Below are 19,458 nucleotides of genomic sequence, written 5' to 3'. Positions count from 1 at the left end.
GCAGACACTGCCCGTCATCTCTCCTCTCTTGGACACCCCAGCGTGCCTTTATTTGTGCTTGCTAGCGAGTCCAGCCCCACTCTGTCCACCTAAGAACCCTGCCGATCGTGCGACTCACGTGAAACGTCAGCCAGTGAAGGGTCTGAGCGTGGGAAGAGCCAAAGGGGTGTTTAGATGGAGGGGAGGGTGAGCTAAGCTGTCTGCGCTGGAGTATCCCGCTCCATCTCAGCTAAGGATAACCTGCCAAGAGCTGCCATCTGTCAATGGCCCTGGGTATATGATCCCACAAGACACCCATGTGGAGAAGGAAGACTAACTGGGGTGGGGGGACCCAGTCATTTTTGGGCCTTGGAGCCAGAAATCCCATCCTTGAGGTCAATGACAGGCAGGGGGCTGGACTTCATCCCCACCCTCAGTGGAAAATGCCTCCCACACCTCCTGCCTGGCAATTTCCAAGTCACCCTTCAAGTGTGGCCTGCGGCAGATCGCTAGTTGTCCCCCAAGATGTATGATTTCATTTGTATGCAATTGTAGAGATGTGATGGCCCAGTCCTGCGGTTAGCCAGCTAAGCTTCCCAGCCTCACCTAGGTGTGGTCACATGACTGAATTCTGGTCCATGGGACCCAAGCAGAGGTGAAGTGCCATTTCCATGCCATGTTGCCGTGGAGCAGCAGCACGGTGACCCCCTCCCTTGTTGCCTTTCCTCCTCCCGCCTGGCCAGAGCGCGGCAGGATGGTGGGGACCGGAGCCGCATCCGAGACCGCAAGACAGGAGCTGCGTGTGGGCACGGAGAGGCCAGAGCCACGGGCTAGAAGGAGCCTCGGCAGAGCGACCGTATCCGCTTGCGCTTGTGTGACCGCAGAAAGGAGCCTCTGCTCTTTCAAGGCTGCTGCCGTTTCAGGTCAGTGCGGGAGCCGGCCGAGTGAGGTGGCTGAGTGCCGGTTCTCCTTGGGTGCAGTCCCAAGCGCCCACACTTCCTGGGGGTATGACCTCACCAAGTCACTTAATGTGTCTGTAACTCAGGTTATTCAACTAGAAAATGTGAGTAGTAAAAATACCCACCGATGGCTCCTATGAGAAACAAATTAGTGAATTCCACGCGGAGTGTGTGGATTTGCACACAGCTTGCAGGTGTGAGCAGTAACCATTACTGCCGCTGAACCTAGAGTCTGTGTGGAACGCAGGTTCACCTTAAATCCCAGCTCTCTCCAGGAGGGCCCTGAGCAGGCCCGTGTTGAGCTGCTTCCCAGAGCCCCGCCCAAGACCTTTGCTGGGCTGAGTTGATGTTCCTCATAGAATTACAAGGGAGAAGTTAGAAAAATGTTTTGTCCACAGTGGATGATTACAGCTGAAGGGTACTTGTGGACCAAGGAGTGTACTTTTTTTTTTTTTTTTGAGACAGAGTCTCGGTCTGTCACCCAGGCTGGAGTGCAATGGTGTGGTCTCAGCTCACTGCAACCTCCTCCTCCTGGGTTCAAGCAATTCTCCTGCCTCAGCCTCCCAAGTAGCTGGGATTACAGGCACCCACCACCATGCCCAACTAATTTTTGTATTTTTAGTAGAGACGGGGTTTCACCATGCTGGTCAAGCTGGTCTCAAATTCCTGACCTTGTGATCCGCCCTCCTTGGCCTCCCAAAGCGCTGGGATTACAGGTGTGATCCACCACGCCTGCCCAGGAATGTATTTTTTAAAAATAAATGTGACTCTTTAAGGTTGCCACTCTTTATACGTAAATGACCGGAACAAAGGCGTCTTCTTGATTATCGACTTCCTGTATTAAATTGTGTGAAATAATCTCCTGTGGGCTGATTTGTATAGACTTCATTCATATATTTTTTCCTGATAATGAAACAAAAGGAGAAAAAAAACTCAGCAAATATGTGTACTCCCTAAGTATTCTCTGTTGTTGTTTTTTTGAAAAGGCTCACAAACTTTTTTTAGCGTTACCCCCAAAATACAGAATACATTTCACACCTAACGAGCTCAAAAAAGTGATCCATCTCAACTGCTCCTCAGCGGCGAGCTCACTTTATAATTACACTGCAATTAGATTAGGGACTTCTAACAGTAAAATGTGGGGACATATTAAAATGAAACCTCTATGGGAGTGACTGGATGCTCTGTTCACCCCATTTAATTTATCAGATCATTGTTTTCTTTTTTTAGAGACAAGGTCTCGCGCTGTCAGCCAGGCTGGAGTGCAGTGGTGCGATCAGGGCTCACTGCAGCCTCCAGCTCCTGGGCTTGAGTGATCCCCCCGCCTCAGCTTCCCCAGTGGCTGGGATTTAAACTGTGTGCCATCAGGCTTGGCTTTTCAGATCATTCTTTTTTATTTTCTTTTTTTTTTTTAGACGGAGTTTCGCTCTTGTTACCCAGGCTGGAGTGCAATGGCGCGATCTCGGCTCACCGCAACCTCCGCCTCCTGGGTTCAGGCAATTCTCCTGCCTCAGCCTCCTGAGTAGCTGGGATTACAGGCACGCGCCACCATGCCCAGCTAATTTTTTTGTGTTTTTAGTAGAGACGGGGTTTCACCATGTTGACCAGGATGGTCTCAATCTCTTGACCTCGTGATCCACCCACCTCGGCCTCCCAAAGTGCTGGGATTACAGGCTTGAGCCACCGCGCCCGGCCTTCAGATCATTCTTAATGCTCCTTTTAGGCCCTCAACAGAAGTGATGATAACAGATGGACCCACCAGCAACCAGACATCAAATTGGAGAAAATATTCCTGGGTCCCTCCTGACTTTAAGCCCATAGTTTGATAAACAAGTAGATGTATACTGCGTTTTTCAGTAGCAAGTTCACCTGTGTGATCAAATTTGACATTTTCCTGTAGCTGGAACTCTCAACTCTTGGGGTCCTGTCTATAACTAAGAGACTCCAGGCTTTTTTGGGGCAGGTCAGGAGCCCCTCTCTCTGCCTGGAAAGCCGTTCCTGAGTAGGAAGTACCATCCTCCTTCTGGGTCTCAGCCATGAAGCCTCCTCCAGGAAGCCTTCCTGACTCCCCCAGCAGACTCAGTGCTCTTCCCTGGGGCTTTCCGGTGCCCTCCATCTATGCACCCCATGTGGACAGCAGTGACCTGTGGCCCATGGGTCTGTCAACCTGAGTCAGCCTGCTTGAGGTCCCCAGTGCCCAGATGAGGACCACCCAGGGTGGGGTGTTTCCCTCCTGGCCCCTCCTTGTCCTTGCCCTCCATAGGCCTGCGGTCCCGGGCGGCCCTGGTCCCATCCAGCACTCACTGCAAATGCTGCTCCTTGGCCAGGCTGAGGTTGCTGCTGTCCAGAGCCCTGCGCAAGTCACGCTGCTGGCGCCGCTGCTGCCGCTCAAACAGCAGGGTGGCGCGAGCCCCCTGAATCCGCCGACGGTCCCAGTCCAGGTCTCGCTGGCGCTCCTCTTCCTGGAGCCTCTGGAAGGAAGAGATGACTCACCATCACCTTTCCGCAGGTCCAAAGAGCCCAAGGGGATTGTCCAGGAGGCCTGGCCGCTCATTCTACAGATGGGGAAACCGAGGCTCAGAGGAGGGGCAGGTAGGTGACTATGTTATGCAGGAAGCCAGAGGAGAGCCCCAGCCTGCCCTCATTCCATGTGGCCCAGCTGCCCTCCACCACCAGGAGGTGCTGGCCGCCCTCTTTCTCCTGAAGGCGCAGCAGGGACTCAATTCCTACAGCGGCCTCCACTCCTGGCTCCCGGGGGCAGGGCTCCCAGGTGCAGGCTGGGCCAGGGTCTTCCTCCTTAGGTCCTCAGGGGGCTCCCTGGCTGGGTCAGCACCACCTCCATGAGCCATGGCCTGCTGCCCCACAGCTGAACGCAGATCATTCGGGCAGCTTCCAGAACATGCAGACACCACAGCCTCACTTGTGACAAGAAGGTCATGATCTTAGAGGGGCACCCCAACCCCTGAGTTGCTATGTTTCAGCTCATTTCTCACCGCCCTCCAGACTGCTCTGTGAAAACCCCAGAGCCCTGGAAGAGGAAGCTGCATTTACGTGACGGGAGGGGCACTTTCCCACGTGAAGACCAGTCCCCTTTGCCCATTTTTGCCAGTTTTAGGGCAGAGCTTCCTCCCGCCAAATGAGCAAGGATAAGTGTCTGGTGCGTGGCACAGGAACCTGGGTGGCCCCATCCTGGGACTGAAGGCAGGCTGGCAGTCTTTGCCACCCACTAGGCAAGTCACCTGGCTCCCACGAACGTCAGTGTCCCTGCTGTAAAGGCAGGCTGCTCTCAGGAGCCTGGGGTCATCACACAAGCTGGTTGGTCGAAAACAGGGAATGGCACGAGACACACTAACCTGGGCTAAGAGCAGAGCAAAAAGCCCGGCTGTTCACTGCAAGATCCCGGCTTTCCCAGGTACCGCCAAGCACAGAAAAGGGGGTGGAACAACCCAGAAAGGAAGGGCGGTATTTCTGAGTGGGGAGGTTTCATGCGTTTTGCTCCCTTTGTGCTTTTCTGTCGTCTTCTTCTTTTTCTGAGACGGGGTCTCACTCTGTCGCCAGGCTGGAGTGCAGTGGCGTTATCTCAGCTCACTGCAACCTCTGCCTCCTGGGTTCAAGCAGTTCTCCTGCCTCAGCCTCCTGGGTAGCTGGGATTACAGGTGTGTACCACCACACCTAGCTAATTGTTTTGTGTTATGTTTTTAGTAGAGATGGAGTTTCGCTATGTTGGCCAGGATGGTCTCGATCTCCTGACCTCGTGATCCACCCGCCTCGGCCTCCCAAAGTGCTGGGGTTATAGGCGTGAGCCAGGTGTACCCGGCTGTCCTAATTTTCTATAAAAAATGAAAACTAGACAACCATACTGCTTTCAGGATGGCTGGCCGACCATCTGTGCCAGACAGTACAGGCAGAGCTGCAGTCCTGAAGCACAGAGCAGGGCCCCGGACCCCGACTCCAGCCTTGGGGCTCTTTCCACCTTGGACTACTTCCTAAGCCTCACGCCTCCTGCCTACCCAGGTCCTGGCCCCACTGCAGCCTCTCCCACACACGTGCACCTCTGGCCTGCAGGGAGGAAGGTGCCCCACCCACTCCTCATGCCCTGGTCCACACCCCCGCCACTGCCCCTTGTCCTTCCCGGACCCACCAAATCAGAAGCTAACACCAACGATGGCATCTGCCACCCAGCCTGGCCTCTCCCACCCTCCTTTGCAGGTTTGAGACCCTCTCCAGACCTCTCCTGCCAGATTCTCAGTGGTTTCGGCATGCGCAGAGACGGCCCTCCCCTGTCCCCGCTGCTCAGCTCTCCCGCCTCCTCTTCAAAGACCTAGTTCCAGTTTCACCTTCTCACCCTCTGGGCACACCATACCAGTAGTTCTCAAGCTTGAGTGGGCATCAGAATCCCCTAGGGGCTTTTGAAACCACAGACTGCGGGCCCCACCTGGCCAGTGCTGCGGGCTGGAGACCCTCCCTTTGGGACCCTCCACCCTTCCTTTGTCATTACCAGTAACGCTGCCCCAACAGTCTCACTGCTGTGACCTGCCTCTTCCACTCTCTCTCCAAGACCCTGACTCCCACGACTATGCGCCCCCTGAATTGTGACCTGCAGTCCGCTGGCCGCCACTTTTCCGTTCTCTCTCTGGCCCCCTGGTTTGTCTCACGGCAGACATTCCCAGGCCGATTCCTTCGGCCCCCTGAGCCCTTCACTTGGTCAGGCAGGCGGTGACCATGATGAATCTGGCTAAGCATGGGTGGGGACACCCAAAAGGGCTCTCTTTGGGTCACTTCAAGGTCATGACTATGACCCTCCCAAGTGGGCCCTGGGCACTGTCCGACCACCCTGTCCCCTTCCTCCAGGCTGTTCCCTTTCTGGCTCTTCTAGGTGACCATGTAGCACTAACTCCCCCTCCCTCAATTCTACTTCTAAAAGGTAGAAAAACTTTAACTTCTAAAAGGTAGAAAATGCACTGTCACTTCAGTGCTCCTGAGCCACAGCTCTCAGTACAAATCAATTCCAGGTCTAATTTCTGTTCTGATCCTGCTGGTCAATTTCACTAGAAAAGAGAGGCTCTGGAAGAGGCTCCCCAAGCTCCCACCCTGACGCTCCTTCCCATGGCTCCCATGATGGCTCTCTGAGCTCCCAGGCCACACCAAGCCCTCAACAGCACTCCATGTCCCTTGCTCACCCGCAGCCCAGGGACATGGCTCCAGCAAGTCTCTCCTCTGGCATCAGTCTCAGAAGTATGGTGTTATTTACATAATCAAAACAGACAGACAGAAGCTTGCCCTTCACGCCATGGCCCCGACCAGCTACCACTCCATTTCTCTGCACCCTTTACAGCAAACGCTCCTAAGTGTTGTCTACATTTGCCATCTCCATTTCTTTCCTGCCTGTTCTCTTGAGCCCATTAGGCTGTCGGCCCCACTCCTCTCCAAACATGCTCCTTCCTGACGGTCCCCGGCGGCCACCATGGTGCCGGATCCAGCGTTTAGCCCACAGCCGGGCAGCAGTGTCTGACCCAGGGGTTCCCCTCTCCTTCCCTCCCAAACACCTTTCCTCACTTGGCCTCCAGGAAACCACGGCTTGCATCCATCCACCTCCCTGGTGGCCCCTTCTCAGGCCCCTTTGCTCTTTATAAACGGTGGTAGTGAGAAGGGGGACCCCAGGGGGGAGCAGGACTCAGTCCTCAGCTTTAAATACTCTCTGTAGGGCCAGGCACAGTGGCTCACACCTGTAATCCCAGCACTTTGGGAGGCTGAGATGGGCAGATCACTTGAGACCAGGAGCAGAGGGATCTACTAAAAATACAAAAATTAGCTGGGCGTGGTGGGGCACGCCTGTAATCCCACCTTCCCAGGAGGCTGAGGCAGGAGAATTACTTGAACCTGGGAGGCAGAGGTTGCACTTTGCCTCCAGCCTGGGTGATACAGTGAGACTCTGTCTCAAAATGTGTATATACATACTCTCTGCAGGTGACGACTCACATTTATGCCTCCGGCCCAGACCTTGTTCTGAGCTCTATGTTACATATCCAGCTGGGCTTTAATTGGAGGTTGTGGCAGAAAATACCACTTTTCTCCCAGTAGCCATTTTTCATTCTTCCTTAGTAAAAGAATCACCAGCACGTCACTGCCTGGAATAAGTGTGACATTTCCCTCCCTTCTTTAGAGTTGGGGCAACTCCGTGACTAAGTGTTGTCTGATGAAATATAAGTGAAATTCTCCATGCCTCCTTCCTGGTAGCTGGACTATGCACGTGATGGCTGGTGCTCAAGCAGCCATCCTGCACTAAGAAGTGACAGCCAGGAGACAGTTAGCAGGACATCAGTCAGTGACCACAGAGCTGCCATATGAGCCCTGGACTGTTTTCCTGAGGATTCAGACTACATGCAAGAGACTATTTTAAGATGCTGTAATTTGTGGTTTTCTGCCACATTCAAGCAAATCTAATCCTAATAGATACAGCTATCTAATGAACTTTGCATACTTCAGGTATCTAAAATTGTAATTTTGATTTCCACCTGCTCCTCCCACTGTCTTCCCCATCTCTGGAAATGCCAATTCCACCCCTCTAGTTGCTCGGGCCACAAGGCCTGGAGTCATTTCTCATTCCTCTCTTTCACACGCCCCCACCCAATCCTTCATCCAGCGCTGTAGACTCTAGCTTCAGAATACATCCGGAATCTGAGCCCTGCCCAGCAACCCCCCTGCCAGTGCTGTGGTCCCGGCCAACACGGCCTCTCACCGTGAGCACTGCAGAGGCCTTCCTGGAGGTTTCCTGCCTTCGCCCTCAGGCCCTAGCGTCCACCTTCAACACAGGGGGCTCCGGCTGGGGATCCTGTGCCACCTAAGTCGGAACCTGTCCCTCCTCCGTCCAAAACCCTCCAGAGCTCCCTGTCTCGGTCACAGAAGAAGCCGACGTCCGCCCCAGTAGCCTTCCTGCAGGACCTCGACCCTCTGCCTCTGAGGCCTCGGCGCCTGCCCACCCCCCAGTCCACCGCAGGCACCAGGCTCCTCGCTCTTCTCCCAGCAGCTCTGACGGGTCCCGCCTCAAGGCCTGTGCCCTCGCAGCTCCCCCGCCTGCTCGCCCTTTTCCCAGGTCCACACACGGCTCCCTTCTTGCCTGATTTTGGGTCTCTGCTTCGACATGTACCCAGTCTACTGCCCTCCTTCCTGGCACTCCTCCTCCTGATGCCACAGTATATGGGTGTGAGATTATCTGGCCTGTCTCCCCCGACTAGAAGGGAAACTCCCTGAGGCCAGCTCCTAGGGCAGAGCACAGGGCCTGCTGCGAGGAGGCTGGTGCCTGGGAGGCAGCAGGAGCACAGGGGCCGGCTCGGCGGGCTCTGGGAAAAGGGGAGGGGCAGTCACCAGCTTCTCCTGGACTTGCTGCTTCTGGACCAGGCGGATCTGCTCCAGCTGCTCCTGGGTCATGCCCTTCCAGCGGTCGGGGACCACGCGGTGGGGCCCGAAGGAGCTGGCTGCCTGCTGCGGGTTCTCAGACAGCAGGTCCCCACGCAGCAGGTTGCTGATCTCGGCCAAGTTGTCCTCTTGTTCCTGTGTTTTCTCTTGCTTTTTCCTTTCTGCTGACTCAATGGCCTAAGCAGGTGAAGACATGAAAGATGGTCTGAGTGACCCCAGGGGTCTTCTGATACGCAGGCCAGCAAATCTCCCTGCGGGCCCTCGAGGGAAGGATATGCTAAGGGCAGCAGGAGCCGGGTGGAGGGGAGACTTGTCAGGTGCGGATGTGGGAGGGTCCCGGAACCTCTGCCTGAGCACTGCTGGGCAGGTGGGCTGGACTCAGGGGATCACCCCCTCCTGGGGGTGTGCATAAGAGCTCTGGGTCTTGCACCAGCTTGCCAAGGCAGGGAGCTCCCTCCCTGGGTTAGGCCACCACCCAGCGTTGGCCTGGCCCCACCCAGGGCAGGGCTCTGCCCTGGCAACCCTTGGACATTGGTGGGCCGCAAAGAACACCGACAGAGTGACTCGCAAGGGTGATGACTTCTCAAAGGCAGAAAATGCACTGTCACCTCGGTCGTTCTACATGCCGCAGTCGCCAGTACAAATCAATTCCAGGTCTAATTCTGTTCCATTCCCTGGGAGGTCCCTGGCTGTGTGACCTGCACAAGTCAACCTCCCCTCTCGGGGCTGCAGTCATTTCTCTGTGAAGTCAGGAGATGGCGCAGGAGACATGTACTTGGGTTAACAGTTGTCCTCCATAACACATGGACAGGGCAGTTTGCAAGGGGCCAGCATTCCACAGGTGCTCACCAGAGGCCACCTTCCTTGAGTCACACGGCACAGGCTTTGCAACTGGACGGGCCCATGTTCAAATACTGGACTTGCCACTGAGTACTCCCTGAGAAAGACAGCTCATCCTTTCAAGGCTCTTTTCTGTTTTTTTGAAACAGAGTCTTACTGTGTTGCCTGGGCTGGAGTACAGTGGTGTGACCTCTGCTCACTGCAACCTCCACCTCCTAGATTCTCCTGCCTCAGCCTCCCAAGTAGCTGGGATTACAGAGGCCCACCACTGCACCCAGCTGATGTTTTGTATTTTTAGCAGAGACGGGGGTTTCACCATACTGGCCTGGATGATCTTGAGCTCCTGACCTCCTGATTCACCCACCTCAGCCTCCCAAAGTGCTGGGATTACAGGTGTGAGGCAATGCACTGGCCTCTTTTTTTTTTTTTTTTTTTTTTAAGACAGGGTCTTACTCCATTGCCCAGGCTGGAGTGCAATGGTACACTCAACTCACTGCAGGCTCAAGCGATTCTCCTACCTCAGTCCCCGAAATAGCTGAGACTATAGGGGTGTGCCACCATACCTGGCTAATTTAAACTGACAGAGTCCCGCTATATTGCCCAGTCTAGTCTTGAACTCCTGAGCTCAAATGATCCTCCCGCCTCAGCTTCTCAAAGTGTTGAGATTACATACATGAGCCATGGTACCTGGGCCTGAGCCTGTGAAGTTTGATTAATCACGCCTCTGTGGTAGGGCTGCTAAACATAGTGACTACTAAGAGCAGCTAACTGTTACTGGGATTTTAAATATTGGCCAACCAAGTGGATCACCTGAGGTTAGGAGTTCGAGACTAGCCTGACCAACATGTTGAAACCCTGTCTCTACTAAAAATACAACAACAACAACAGAAGTCAGGCATGATGGCATGCCCCTGTAATCCCAGCTTCTCAGGAGACTGAGGCAGGAGAATCACTTGAACTCAGGAAGCAGAGGTTGCAGTGAGCTGAGATCACACCACTGCACTCCAGCCTGGGCAAGAGTGAGAGTTAGTCTCAAAGTAATAATAACAATATTGTTTTATATTTAATATTGGTTTTTTTGAGACGGAGTTTCGCTCTTGTTACCCAGGCTGGACTGCAATGGCGCGATCTCGGCTCACCGCGACCTCCGCCTCCCGGGTTCAGGCAATTCTCCTGCCTCAGCCTCCTGAGTAGCTGGGATTACAGGCACGCGCCACCATGCCCAGTTGATTTTTTTGTATTTTTAGTAGAGACGGGGTTTCACCATGTTGACCAGGATGGTCTCTACCTCTTGACCTCGTGATCCACCCGCCTCGGCCTCCCAAAGTGCTGGGATTACCGGCTTGAGCCACCGCGCCCGGCCTTAATATTGTTTTAATAATAATATTGACCTTTGCAGCTCACTGGGTGGTGAGCTCGGACACCTGGTGTCTTGCTTTGTCCTCGGTCCTCCCCAGCACCCAGTTTGCTCTCCTCATTTCTCTCCCCGGTGTTGACAACCCACATTCTCTGGTGTCTGGTCCAGCCTCTCTGGGATTTTCGACTGCCCGCCCCCACCAGCAGAACAGTAGAGTTTGTATCTCCAAAATAATTAGTTCACAGTGTGGCACTACTGTACTTTAATTATAGCATATGCTCTGTAATGACACATGAACATGAGGCCGGGCTCTGGTATTCTCCTCTCCAATGGATCGGGACCCATGTGGTCTCTAGGGACCACAGTTGTAGCTGACAAGAGAATATGATCAATCTGGCCAAGTCCTCACCCACCGAAAACAGAATTGCATTTGAAAAGAAAACCTTGCTGGGGGAGGGAGGGGAAGGAGGTGAGCTCCAATTTCCATGAGTAAAAGAATCCCAGCTCTGGCCGGGCGCGGTGGCTCACGCCTGTCATCCCAGCACTTTGGGAGGCCGAGGCGGGTGGATCACGAGGTCGAGAGATCGAGAGCATCCTGGTCAATAAGGTGAAACCCCGTCTCTACTAAAAATACAAAACATTAGCTGGGCATGGTGGCGCGTGCCTGTAATCCCAGCTACTCAGGAGGCTGAGGCAGGAGAATTGCCTGAACCCAGGAGGCGGAGGTTGCGGTGAGCCGAGATCGCACCATTGCACTCCAGCCTGGGTAACAAGAGCGAAACTCTGTCTCAAAAAAAAAAAAAAAAAAAAAGAATCCCAGCTCTTTGTGAGGCTGAGGCAGACAGAGCGCTTGAGCTCAGGAGTTTGAGACCACCCTGGGCAACATGGCAAAACCCTGTCTCTACAAAAAAATACAAAAATTAGCTGGGTATGGTGGCACAGGCCTGTAGTCCCAGCTACTCAGATGGCTGACGTGGGGGATCACCTGAGCCTGGGCTCAGGCTGCAGGAGCCATGATCACGCCACCACACTCCAGCCTGGGTGATGGAGTGAGACCGTGCCTCAAAAACAAAAAACAGGGCCGGGCGCGGTGGCTCAAGCCTGTCATCCCAGCACTTTGGGAGGCCGAGGCGGGTGGATCACGAGGTCAAGAGATTGAGACCATCCTGGTCAACATGGTGAAACCCCGTCTCTACTAAAAATACAAAAAATTAGCTGGGCGTGGTGGCGCCTGCCTGTAATCCCAGCTACTCAGGAGGCTGAGGCAGGAGAATTGCCTGAACCCAGGAGGCGGAGGTTGCGGTGAGCCGAGATCGCGCCATTGCACTCCAGCCTGGGTAACAAGAGCGAAACTCCTCCTCAAAAAAAAAAAAAAAACAACAACAAAAAACAAAGAAACAGAGAAGGATCTACTTCAGCAACTTCAGCATCAGGTTGGAGGGGAGGGCAGTGTGTGGGAGGAGGGGGGCCAGAGTTTAGAGGAGGCAGGAGCTTTCAGAAGACCCTACTGTCCGAGCTCATCACAGTAGTCTCCCACCCTGCCATCAGTGAGCATCCATGTACGTGTTCTCGGTAAACGGGAGCTCGGAGAGGGGAAGAACGAAGCCAGCGGCAGGCGTGGCAGCAGAGCTAGGCAGTAAAAGTCTAGTGGATGTCACCGTACTCATGTTACAGAAGAAACTGAGGTGTGGAAAAGGGAGTTGGGCAGGTTTCCTTCCAAGACTCAGAGATCAGGGGACAGGACTGGGTCTCATCCGTCTCTGTAATCAATCAGGCAGCCCGTCAGGGGCTCCATCAGGGCTGGTGATGTGGCCAGGGGAGTGGACTGAGACTGGGATTCCCAGGGAGGCAGGAGAGCCTCGGGAAGCTGCGGTGGATTCGTCCTCCCCTCCGGTCGCGGAGCCTGGGGTATCGGGGTACCTATACCTGGCTCTTGTTGAACTCTTTCACAGACGTACAGGCCGCCTTTCGGGTGGCGCTTTCCAGCTTCTGTAGGTGCCTGGCTGTCTCATCAAACTGCAGCCTGGTCTCCGTGTAGAAGGCCTCTGAAAGGAGGCGAGACGCAATCAGACCCACCTGGCCACAGGAGCGCCTTCTCCCTGCCGCGTGGCCATTCGTGCCTTTGCCTCCTACCACGTCCTCAGCCGTGAGCATGAGGTGGGAACAATAATGACAGGACCTGCTGAGTGCCGGTGATCACTACCATGCTGGGGTCCTGGGACAGGCTGGTGCTGTGCCCCCTGCTGTCCTGCTCTATGCGGACGCAGCTACATCCTTACAGTGAGAAAGAGACACTCTACAGCCCCGGAAATGACGTTCGAGACCTACAGGACAAAAGAAGTGGGTTGGGAGCAGGTGCAGAGATTCTGGGGTGGGAAAAGATTGAGCAGAATCCAGAAGTGAAAGAGGAAGACAGCAGGAACATAGCCAGTGGAGAGGGCAGAGTCAAGAGCAAGGGGTGGGCAGAGCCTATGGTCTGCGGGAGGATTCTGCATCCCTCTCCATGTTCATGGGAAGCCATTAGTGGGCTTGAAGCTGGGATCCACGGGGTAGGGTGCTGCTGTCCAAACCCCACACTGCTTTTTCTTGTTGTTGTTGTTTTTGACATGAGTTTTCGCTTTTGTTGCCAAGGCTGGAGTGCAATGGCACAGTGTTCTGAATGGCCCGCTGGGTGCAGGCCATCAAGGCTGTCATGCTTGTAATCCTAGCACTTTGGGAAGCCAAGGCGGGCGGATCACAAGGTCAAGAGATCAAGACCATCCTGGCCAACATGGTGAAACCCCATCTCTACCAAAACCACAAAAATGAGCTGAGCGTGTTGGTGTATGCCTGTAGTCCCAGCTACTCCGGCGGCTGACGCAGGAGAATCACTTGAACCTGGGAGGCATGGCTGCAGTGAGCTGAGACTGCATCTTTGCACTCCAGCCTGGCAGCACAGCAAGACTCTGCCTTAAAAAAAACGAAAAACAAAAAACCAACCTTGGATCGGGCGACCTGGAGGTTACCGGTGAGATTGGCCAGGGCAGTTCCAGTGGAACAGGGAGGGGCATAAATCTGGTAGGAGTAGGTTCAGAGAGAATGGGAGCAGATAATCTGGGGAGACATCACTCATGGAGAGTAAGAGGAGGCTGGGAGGAGCATGAGCTCAGCAAGGAGACTGCGCACTAACAAGCAGAGAGGAGGGGCTCAAGATGGAGTGTGTCTCTCCCTGGACCTGCTCCTTGTTTCGGCTTCCTCATAGCTCCTGACTATTTCATTGCCCGCTGACACACCCCAAGAGAGCAGGGTGTTGTCATCTTCATTACTGGGTCTTCCTGGCACAGAAGTGGCTGGGAGGATCAGCGCTGCCTGGGTACATGCATGAAGAGGAGCTGGGAGAGCAGAGTGCTGCTGACCTCAGTGAACGCAGGACGCATTGGGCTTTCTGCAGTTCCTTCAATGAGAGGCTGTTTTGTGCCTTGGAGCATTTGCTTAAGAGGTTCCCTGGGCTTGGGGAGTCCTGGTGAGGACATATGACCACCACGCCTGCAGCTACACTCCTTGAGTTCCTTGTAGGAATCTTTTTTTTTTTTTTTTTTTTTTTTTTTTGAGATGGAGTTTTGCTTTTATTGCTCAGGCTGGAGTATAATGGTGCAATCTCAGTTCACTGCAAACTCTGCCTCCCGATTCAAGCGAGTCTCCTGCCTCAGCCTCCTAAATAGCTGGGATTACAGGAATGGGCTACCACGCCTGGGTAATTATTTATTTTTAGTAGAGATGGGGTTTCTCCGTGTTGGTTAGGCTGGTCTTGAACCCCCGACCTCAGGTGATCTGTCTGCCTCGGCCTCCCAAAGTGCTGAGATTACAGGCGTGAGCCACTGTGCCCAGCCCCCTGTAGGAACTTTCACCACAGCACCCAAGAGACTTGGGAAGACATGCATCTTTCCCATTCACCTTCCTAGCAGGCTGGGAGGGCAGGGGCCGATTCTGAGTTACCTTTGCACGCCAGCATCCCACTGGGACCTGAAATGCAAAGTGTTTACCACTTGACTGAGGGGTGACTGGAGATGTTTCACTCCTGGAGGGCAGGCTCTGACTTTTCTTTCCCCACAGGGCCAACGCAGCATGTGGCCGTGCACATTAGGACTTAAAAAAACACACACACACAAACTGTAGGGTTGCTAAAAAAGCAAAAAACAAAACAACGCAGAAAAACTGTAGGGTTGGTTTGTGGAGGAGAGCATGGAGACCGGTTGGTCCCTTCTCTTTCATTACCTGCGTGTTTCTGTTCAGCCCGGGCATTCTCCCATTCCCTCTGCTGCTGCAAGGACCATTCTCTGTTCTGTTCTTCTTGGAATTTCTTCCTCTCGTGGAAGTTTAAATCCTCTCCCATGAATTTCTGCATTCCTGATATCGTATTCCGAATATCATTATCTGACTGCCGGGCTGGAAGATCTTTCTTAAGGGCTAGGGGGTCAGACAGATCAAATTCACGGCGAGTTTCTGGCTTCTGAAAGCTCTGCTGGAAGTCACCGATGGCCCTACAGAGATTTTTCCGATCCCTCTTTATCCGGTTTTCCAATATGCACATTACTTTGTCATTTTGCCTCATTTCAGCAGCTGGAAGAGATACCGTATATCCATAAGCTTAGGATTCAGAGGAAAAAGTAAGTTTGAATATCCTATCTATTCTATTCTAATTTTGAGATGAGTCTCCCACTGTCTCCCAGGCAGGAGTGCAGTGGCGCAATCTCAGCTCACTGCAACTTCGGCCTCTTGGGTTCATGTTCATGCAATTCTTCTGCCTCAGCCTCCCAAGTAGCTGGGATTATTGGCGCCTGCCACCACGCCTGGCTAATTTTTTTTTGTATTTTTAGTAGAGATGAGGTTTCACTATGTTGGCTAGGCTGGTCTCAAACTCCTGACCTCTTGATCTGCCTGTCTCGGCCTCCCAAAGTGCTGGGATTACAGGCATGACCCATCATACCCGGCCCCCATTTTATTTATTTATTTATTTATTTATTTATTTATTTATTTATTTATTTTTTAAGAGATAGGGCCTCATTATGTTGCCTGGGCTGGTCTCCTGGCCTCAAGCAGTCTTTCTGCCTCAGCCCCCCAAGTTACTGAGATTACAGAAGTGAGCCACTGCACTCAGCCCATGAATCTACTTTGAAAACTAATTTTTTCAGTGATTACAAAAGTAATACAACCCTCCAAGAAAGTAACACAGCCATTAAAGGATTGTTATACTGAATATACAAAGAGTACCAACAAATCAATTTTTAAAACCCAAAAACCCAACCCCCAAAATGGGCAAAATGTAGGAACAGCCAGGCAAATCACTATAAAGAAACCTGAGTAATCAATACACTTATGAAAGGATGATCACCCATGCAAGGTGGGAAACATCCAACGAATTGGAGGCAAAATATTTAAAATCCTAACAATGGCACATATTAGTAAGGATGTGGGGAAACAAGATCTCTCATTTGTGGCTGGGTGCCGTGGCTCCTGCCTGTAATCCCAACACTTTGGGAGGCCGACATGGGTGGATCATGAGATCAAGAGTTCGAGACCATCCTGGCCAACATGGTGAAATCCCCTTTCTACTAAAAATACAAAAATTAGCTGGGCGTGGTGGTGCATGCCTGTAGTCCCAGCTATTCAGGAGGCTGAGGCAGGAGAATTGCTTGAACGTGGGAGGCAGTGGCTGCAGTGAGCTAAGATCACGCCACTGCGCTCTAGCTGGGTGATGGAGGGAGACTTCGAGGAAAAAAATAAAAGATATCTCATTTGCTGCTTGTAGGAGTGTAACTTGGTACACTTACAACAAAGTAATTCTGCAGCATCCCACAAAACTACCTTTGACCCATCAATTCCACTTCTAGATATCCCTCTCACGATGTGCTAGGGACAGAATACATGGACAGTCATCGAAGCAGCGTTCACAATGACAAAACAACTGAAAAAAAACCCAAACCAGCCATCAGCAGGGGAATGGACGAAGAAACTGTAGTTATAGTTAATTCATTTAACAAAATGCCATGAAACAACTAAAATGAATCCTCTCTATATGTAAATCACTGATTAACTTAAAAAAATATAAACCTCAATGAAAGAAAAGCATATTGCAAATGCATCTATTCAATAGGATGCCATTTATATAAGTTTTTAAAACACATAGAAACAATTTTATATTGTTTGGCATATATACATAAACAAAGAGTACAGGTATAAAAATGCAGGGGGGCTGGGGGTGGTGGCTCATGCCTGTAATCTCAGAAGTTTGGGAGGTCAAGGTGGGCAGATCACCTGAGGTCAGGAGTTTGAGACCAGCTTGGCCAACAAGGTGGAACCCTGCCTCTACTAAAATACAAAAAAATGAGCCTAGTGTGGTGGTGCACGCCTCTAATCCCAGCTATACCGGAGGCTGAGACAGGAGAATCACATGAACCAAGGAGGTGGAGGCTGCAGTGAGCTGAGATCTCACCATGGCACTCCAGCCGGGTGACAGAGCAAGACTCCATCTCAAAAAAAAAAAGAAAAAAAAAATGCATGGGAATGATAAACATTTCTGAGGAGAAAGAAAGAAGAAAATTATGCGGTGGGGGGAGCGCTGCTGCTCTACATAAATATGTATGTATATTAAATAAAATTCTCAAAAAACACTCAAGCTATCTGAAGCCAATTCGGCAAAATGTTAACATCTAGCCTGGTGACGGGTACATATGTATCTGTCACATTGTTTTTGTAAGTTTGAATTACCTCATAACAAAATATTAATAAAAAAGATGAAACATTTGGAACATATAGAACAGTATAAAGGAGAAAATAAAGTTTACTCATAATTCTGTCCCTCCAACATTACCACTGCTAACGTTTTGCTATATTTCCTTTCTGTCTTCTAAGCATATTTTAAAAACAATCAATAGCACATTGTACAATTTTGTATTTTGCTTTTCTCTATTATAAAAATCCTTATGGTGTTTCAAAACACTGAAATTTCTTTCTTTTTTTTTCCAATTTATTTTTTGCAGAGATGGGGGTCTTACTTTGTTACCCAGGCAGGTCTAGAACTCCTGGTCTCAAGTGATCCTCTAGTTTCAGCCTCTCAAAGTGTAAAATTTCAAGAACTGTTGAAATTGTTGAACATGATATGGGAAAATGAGTTCTATTTGAAGTGGAATAATCGTGACTTGAATAATAGTATTCAGGGTACTTGAATACTGTGATTTGAATCATGTCTATCTGTGAGTCAGCTTAAGGGTGTGCACCTGGGCTTATGTGTTGTCTGGTATAAACAGCTGTTCTCCATAGAGGGTCTTAAACTTCTGGGCAGAGAAAGAGTGTGTGTGTGTCTTTCTGTGTTTAAGGCTTTTCCTACCCAGTTTTTTTAAGAAAGTAGAGGAAAACATACATTTATCCTTAAAAATCTACTTCCTGTAATCCACATTCAAATTCAATAGCTGTTTTAAGAGAAGAAGAATCAGTGCATCAAGTTAACTGAGCCCAAGAAATTGTGAAATTTAAGAGGAAGCGTATGAAAATGACAACTTTTTATGTATATGAAGAAAGGAGGGTTGGGCACAGTGGTTCATGCCTGTAGTTCCAGCACTTTGGGAGAATGACGTGGATCACTTGAATTCACGAGTTCCAGACCAGGCTGGGCAACACAGTGAGACCCCCATCTCTATTAACAAAAAAAAAAGGGGGAGCGGGTAAGACTGGAATCTAAAGGCACACGACCCTAAACCAATAGTTGAGCATTCAGAACATGCTCACCAAAGGTTTCATGTCTAGCTTTTTCAGTGGCTTCTTTTATCTTCTGGTCATGAACCTGAACATCCCAGGCTTCAGTGTCTCCCTATAAATGGAAAAACGGGAGACAGATTAGAGCCAGATAATGTTATTCCGTGCATAACAATCCTACTTATTATTATTATTTTTTTTTTTTTTTTGAGACGGAGTTTTGCTCTTGTTACCCAGGCTGGAGTGCAATGGCGCGATCTCGGCTCACCGCAACCTCCGCCTCCCGGGTTCAGGCAATTCTCCTGCCTCAGCCTCCTGAGTAGCTGGGATTACAGGCACGTGCCACCATGCCCAGCTAATGTTTTGTATATTTTTAGTAGAGACGGGGTTTCACCATGTCGACCAGGTTGGTCTCGATCTCTCGACCTTGTGATCCACCCGCCTCAGCCTCCCAAAGTGCTGGGATTACAGGCTTGAGCCACCGCGCCCGGCTAAATCCTACTTATTATTTTTTAATCTTTGCCCCCATTGTAAGAGTTGTAGAAAACCTGGCTCAGGGGAGAAGTGCTGGTGACTCCAGGCGAGGTCGAGAGGGAGCATAACAGAGCCTGCTCAGGTCTCCCCCACCTTCAGCAAGGCCGATGCATGGAATTCTTCCTCCCCTCAAGCTACTTCTCTCCTGCAAAACCCGGTGCCGCCCGGAGCCTCCTGGCTCAGGTGTTTCATCCTAGAACGCATCTCCTTTCCCCTCCACGCCGCCGCTCGCCCGCATCCGCCCTCTGACCCCGCCCCGGCTCCCGCCCTTTCACCCCAATGATCCTGTTCCTGGCGTTGAAGACCCGCTTCTGCCTGCACAGCTCCGCGTGCCTCCTCTTGGCCAGGCTGGCGTCCTGCTGCAAGTCCCTGGGCAGCGCCACCGCCATGGTTCGGGAACCCACGGAAAGCCTAAGGGGTTTTTAGAAGACAGCGCAGGGCGGGTCGGCCCCCTGGGTCCGGCCGGGGAAAGACGAGCCTGCAGCGCGGTGGTCCGTCGCGGGGCCCGGCAGCGCCGCGCAGGTGCAGGCGCTCGCGCCGGCTCCGACACGTCCACAACCCGTTGCTAAGGAACAGCGCCGCTCTCGCCGCGCCTCGCTCTCGTCTCGCGAGACTCGGGCAGCCCTTCCCGCGCTTTTCCCC

At 51.9% G+C, this 19,458-nt stretch overlaps 1 protein-coding gene across 1 annotated transcript; it reads right to left on the bottom strand.

Moving 5' to 3' along the window:
- Nucleotides 1–1,720: 1,720 nt before the first annotated feature.
- RIBC2 (RIB43A domain with coiled-coils 2) lies at nucleotides 1,721–19,358 on the bottom strand. Its single transcript, XM_039463160.2, has 7 exons — nucleotides 19,092–19,358; nucleotides 18,316–18,397; nucleotides 14,806–15,150; nucleotides 12,478–12,596; nucleotides 8,304–8,531; nucleotides 3,243–3,409; nucleotides 1,721–1,841 (listed from the first exon to the last, which is right to left on the bottom strand). The coding sequence occupies exons 1-7, from the start codon at nucleotides 19,203–19,205 to the stop codon at nucleotides 1,763–1,765; spliced, it is 1,134 nt and encodes a 377-aa protein (XP_039319094.2). The 5' UTR covers nucleotides 19,206–19,358; the 3' UTR covers nucleotides 1,721–1,762.
- Between the last annotated feature and the right edge of the window lie 100 nt (nucleotides 19,359–19,458).

This window comes from Saimiri boliviensis, chromosome 21, assembly GCF_048565385.1.
Source record: "Saimiri boliviensis isolate mSaiBol1 chromosome 21, mSaiBol1.pri, whole genome shotgun sequence".
In the NCBI taxonomy this organism is placed as follows: domain Eukaryota; kingdom Metazoa; phylum Chordata; class Mammalia; order Primates; family Cebidae; genus Saimiri; species Saimiri boliviensis.
This window is presented reverse-complemented; position numbering and strand designations above follow the sequence as displayed.

What these genes read in the sequence shown, in the direction of transcription:
- RIBC2 (XM_039463160.2), bottom strand. Translation starts at nt 19,205, where the DNA reads ATGGCGGTGGCGCTGCCCAGGGACTTGCAGCAGGACGCCAGCCTGGCC. An exon ending in AGCTAGACATGAAACCTTTG is followed by an intron (nt 15,151 to 18,315) that starts GTGAGCATGTTC and finishes TATCTCTTCCAG; the next exon opens with CTGCTGAAATGAGGCAAAAT. An exon ending in AAGAGTTCAACAAGAGCCAG is followed by an intron (nt 8,532 to 12,477) that starts GTATAGGTACCC and finishes TCACCTGCTTAG; the next exon opens with GCCATTGAGTCAGCAGAAAG.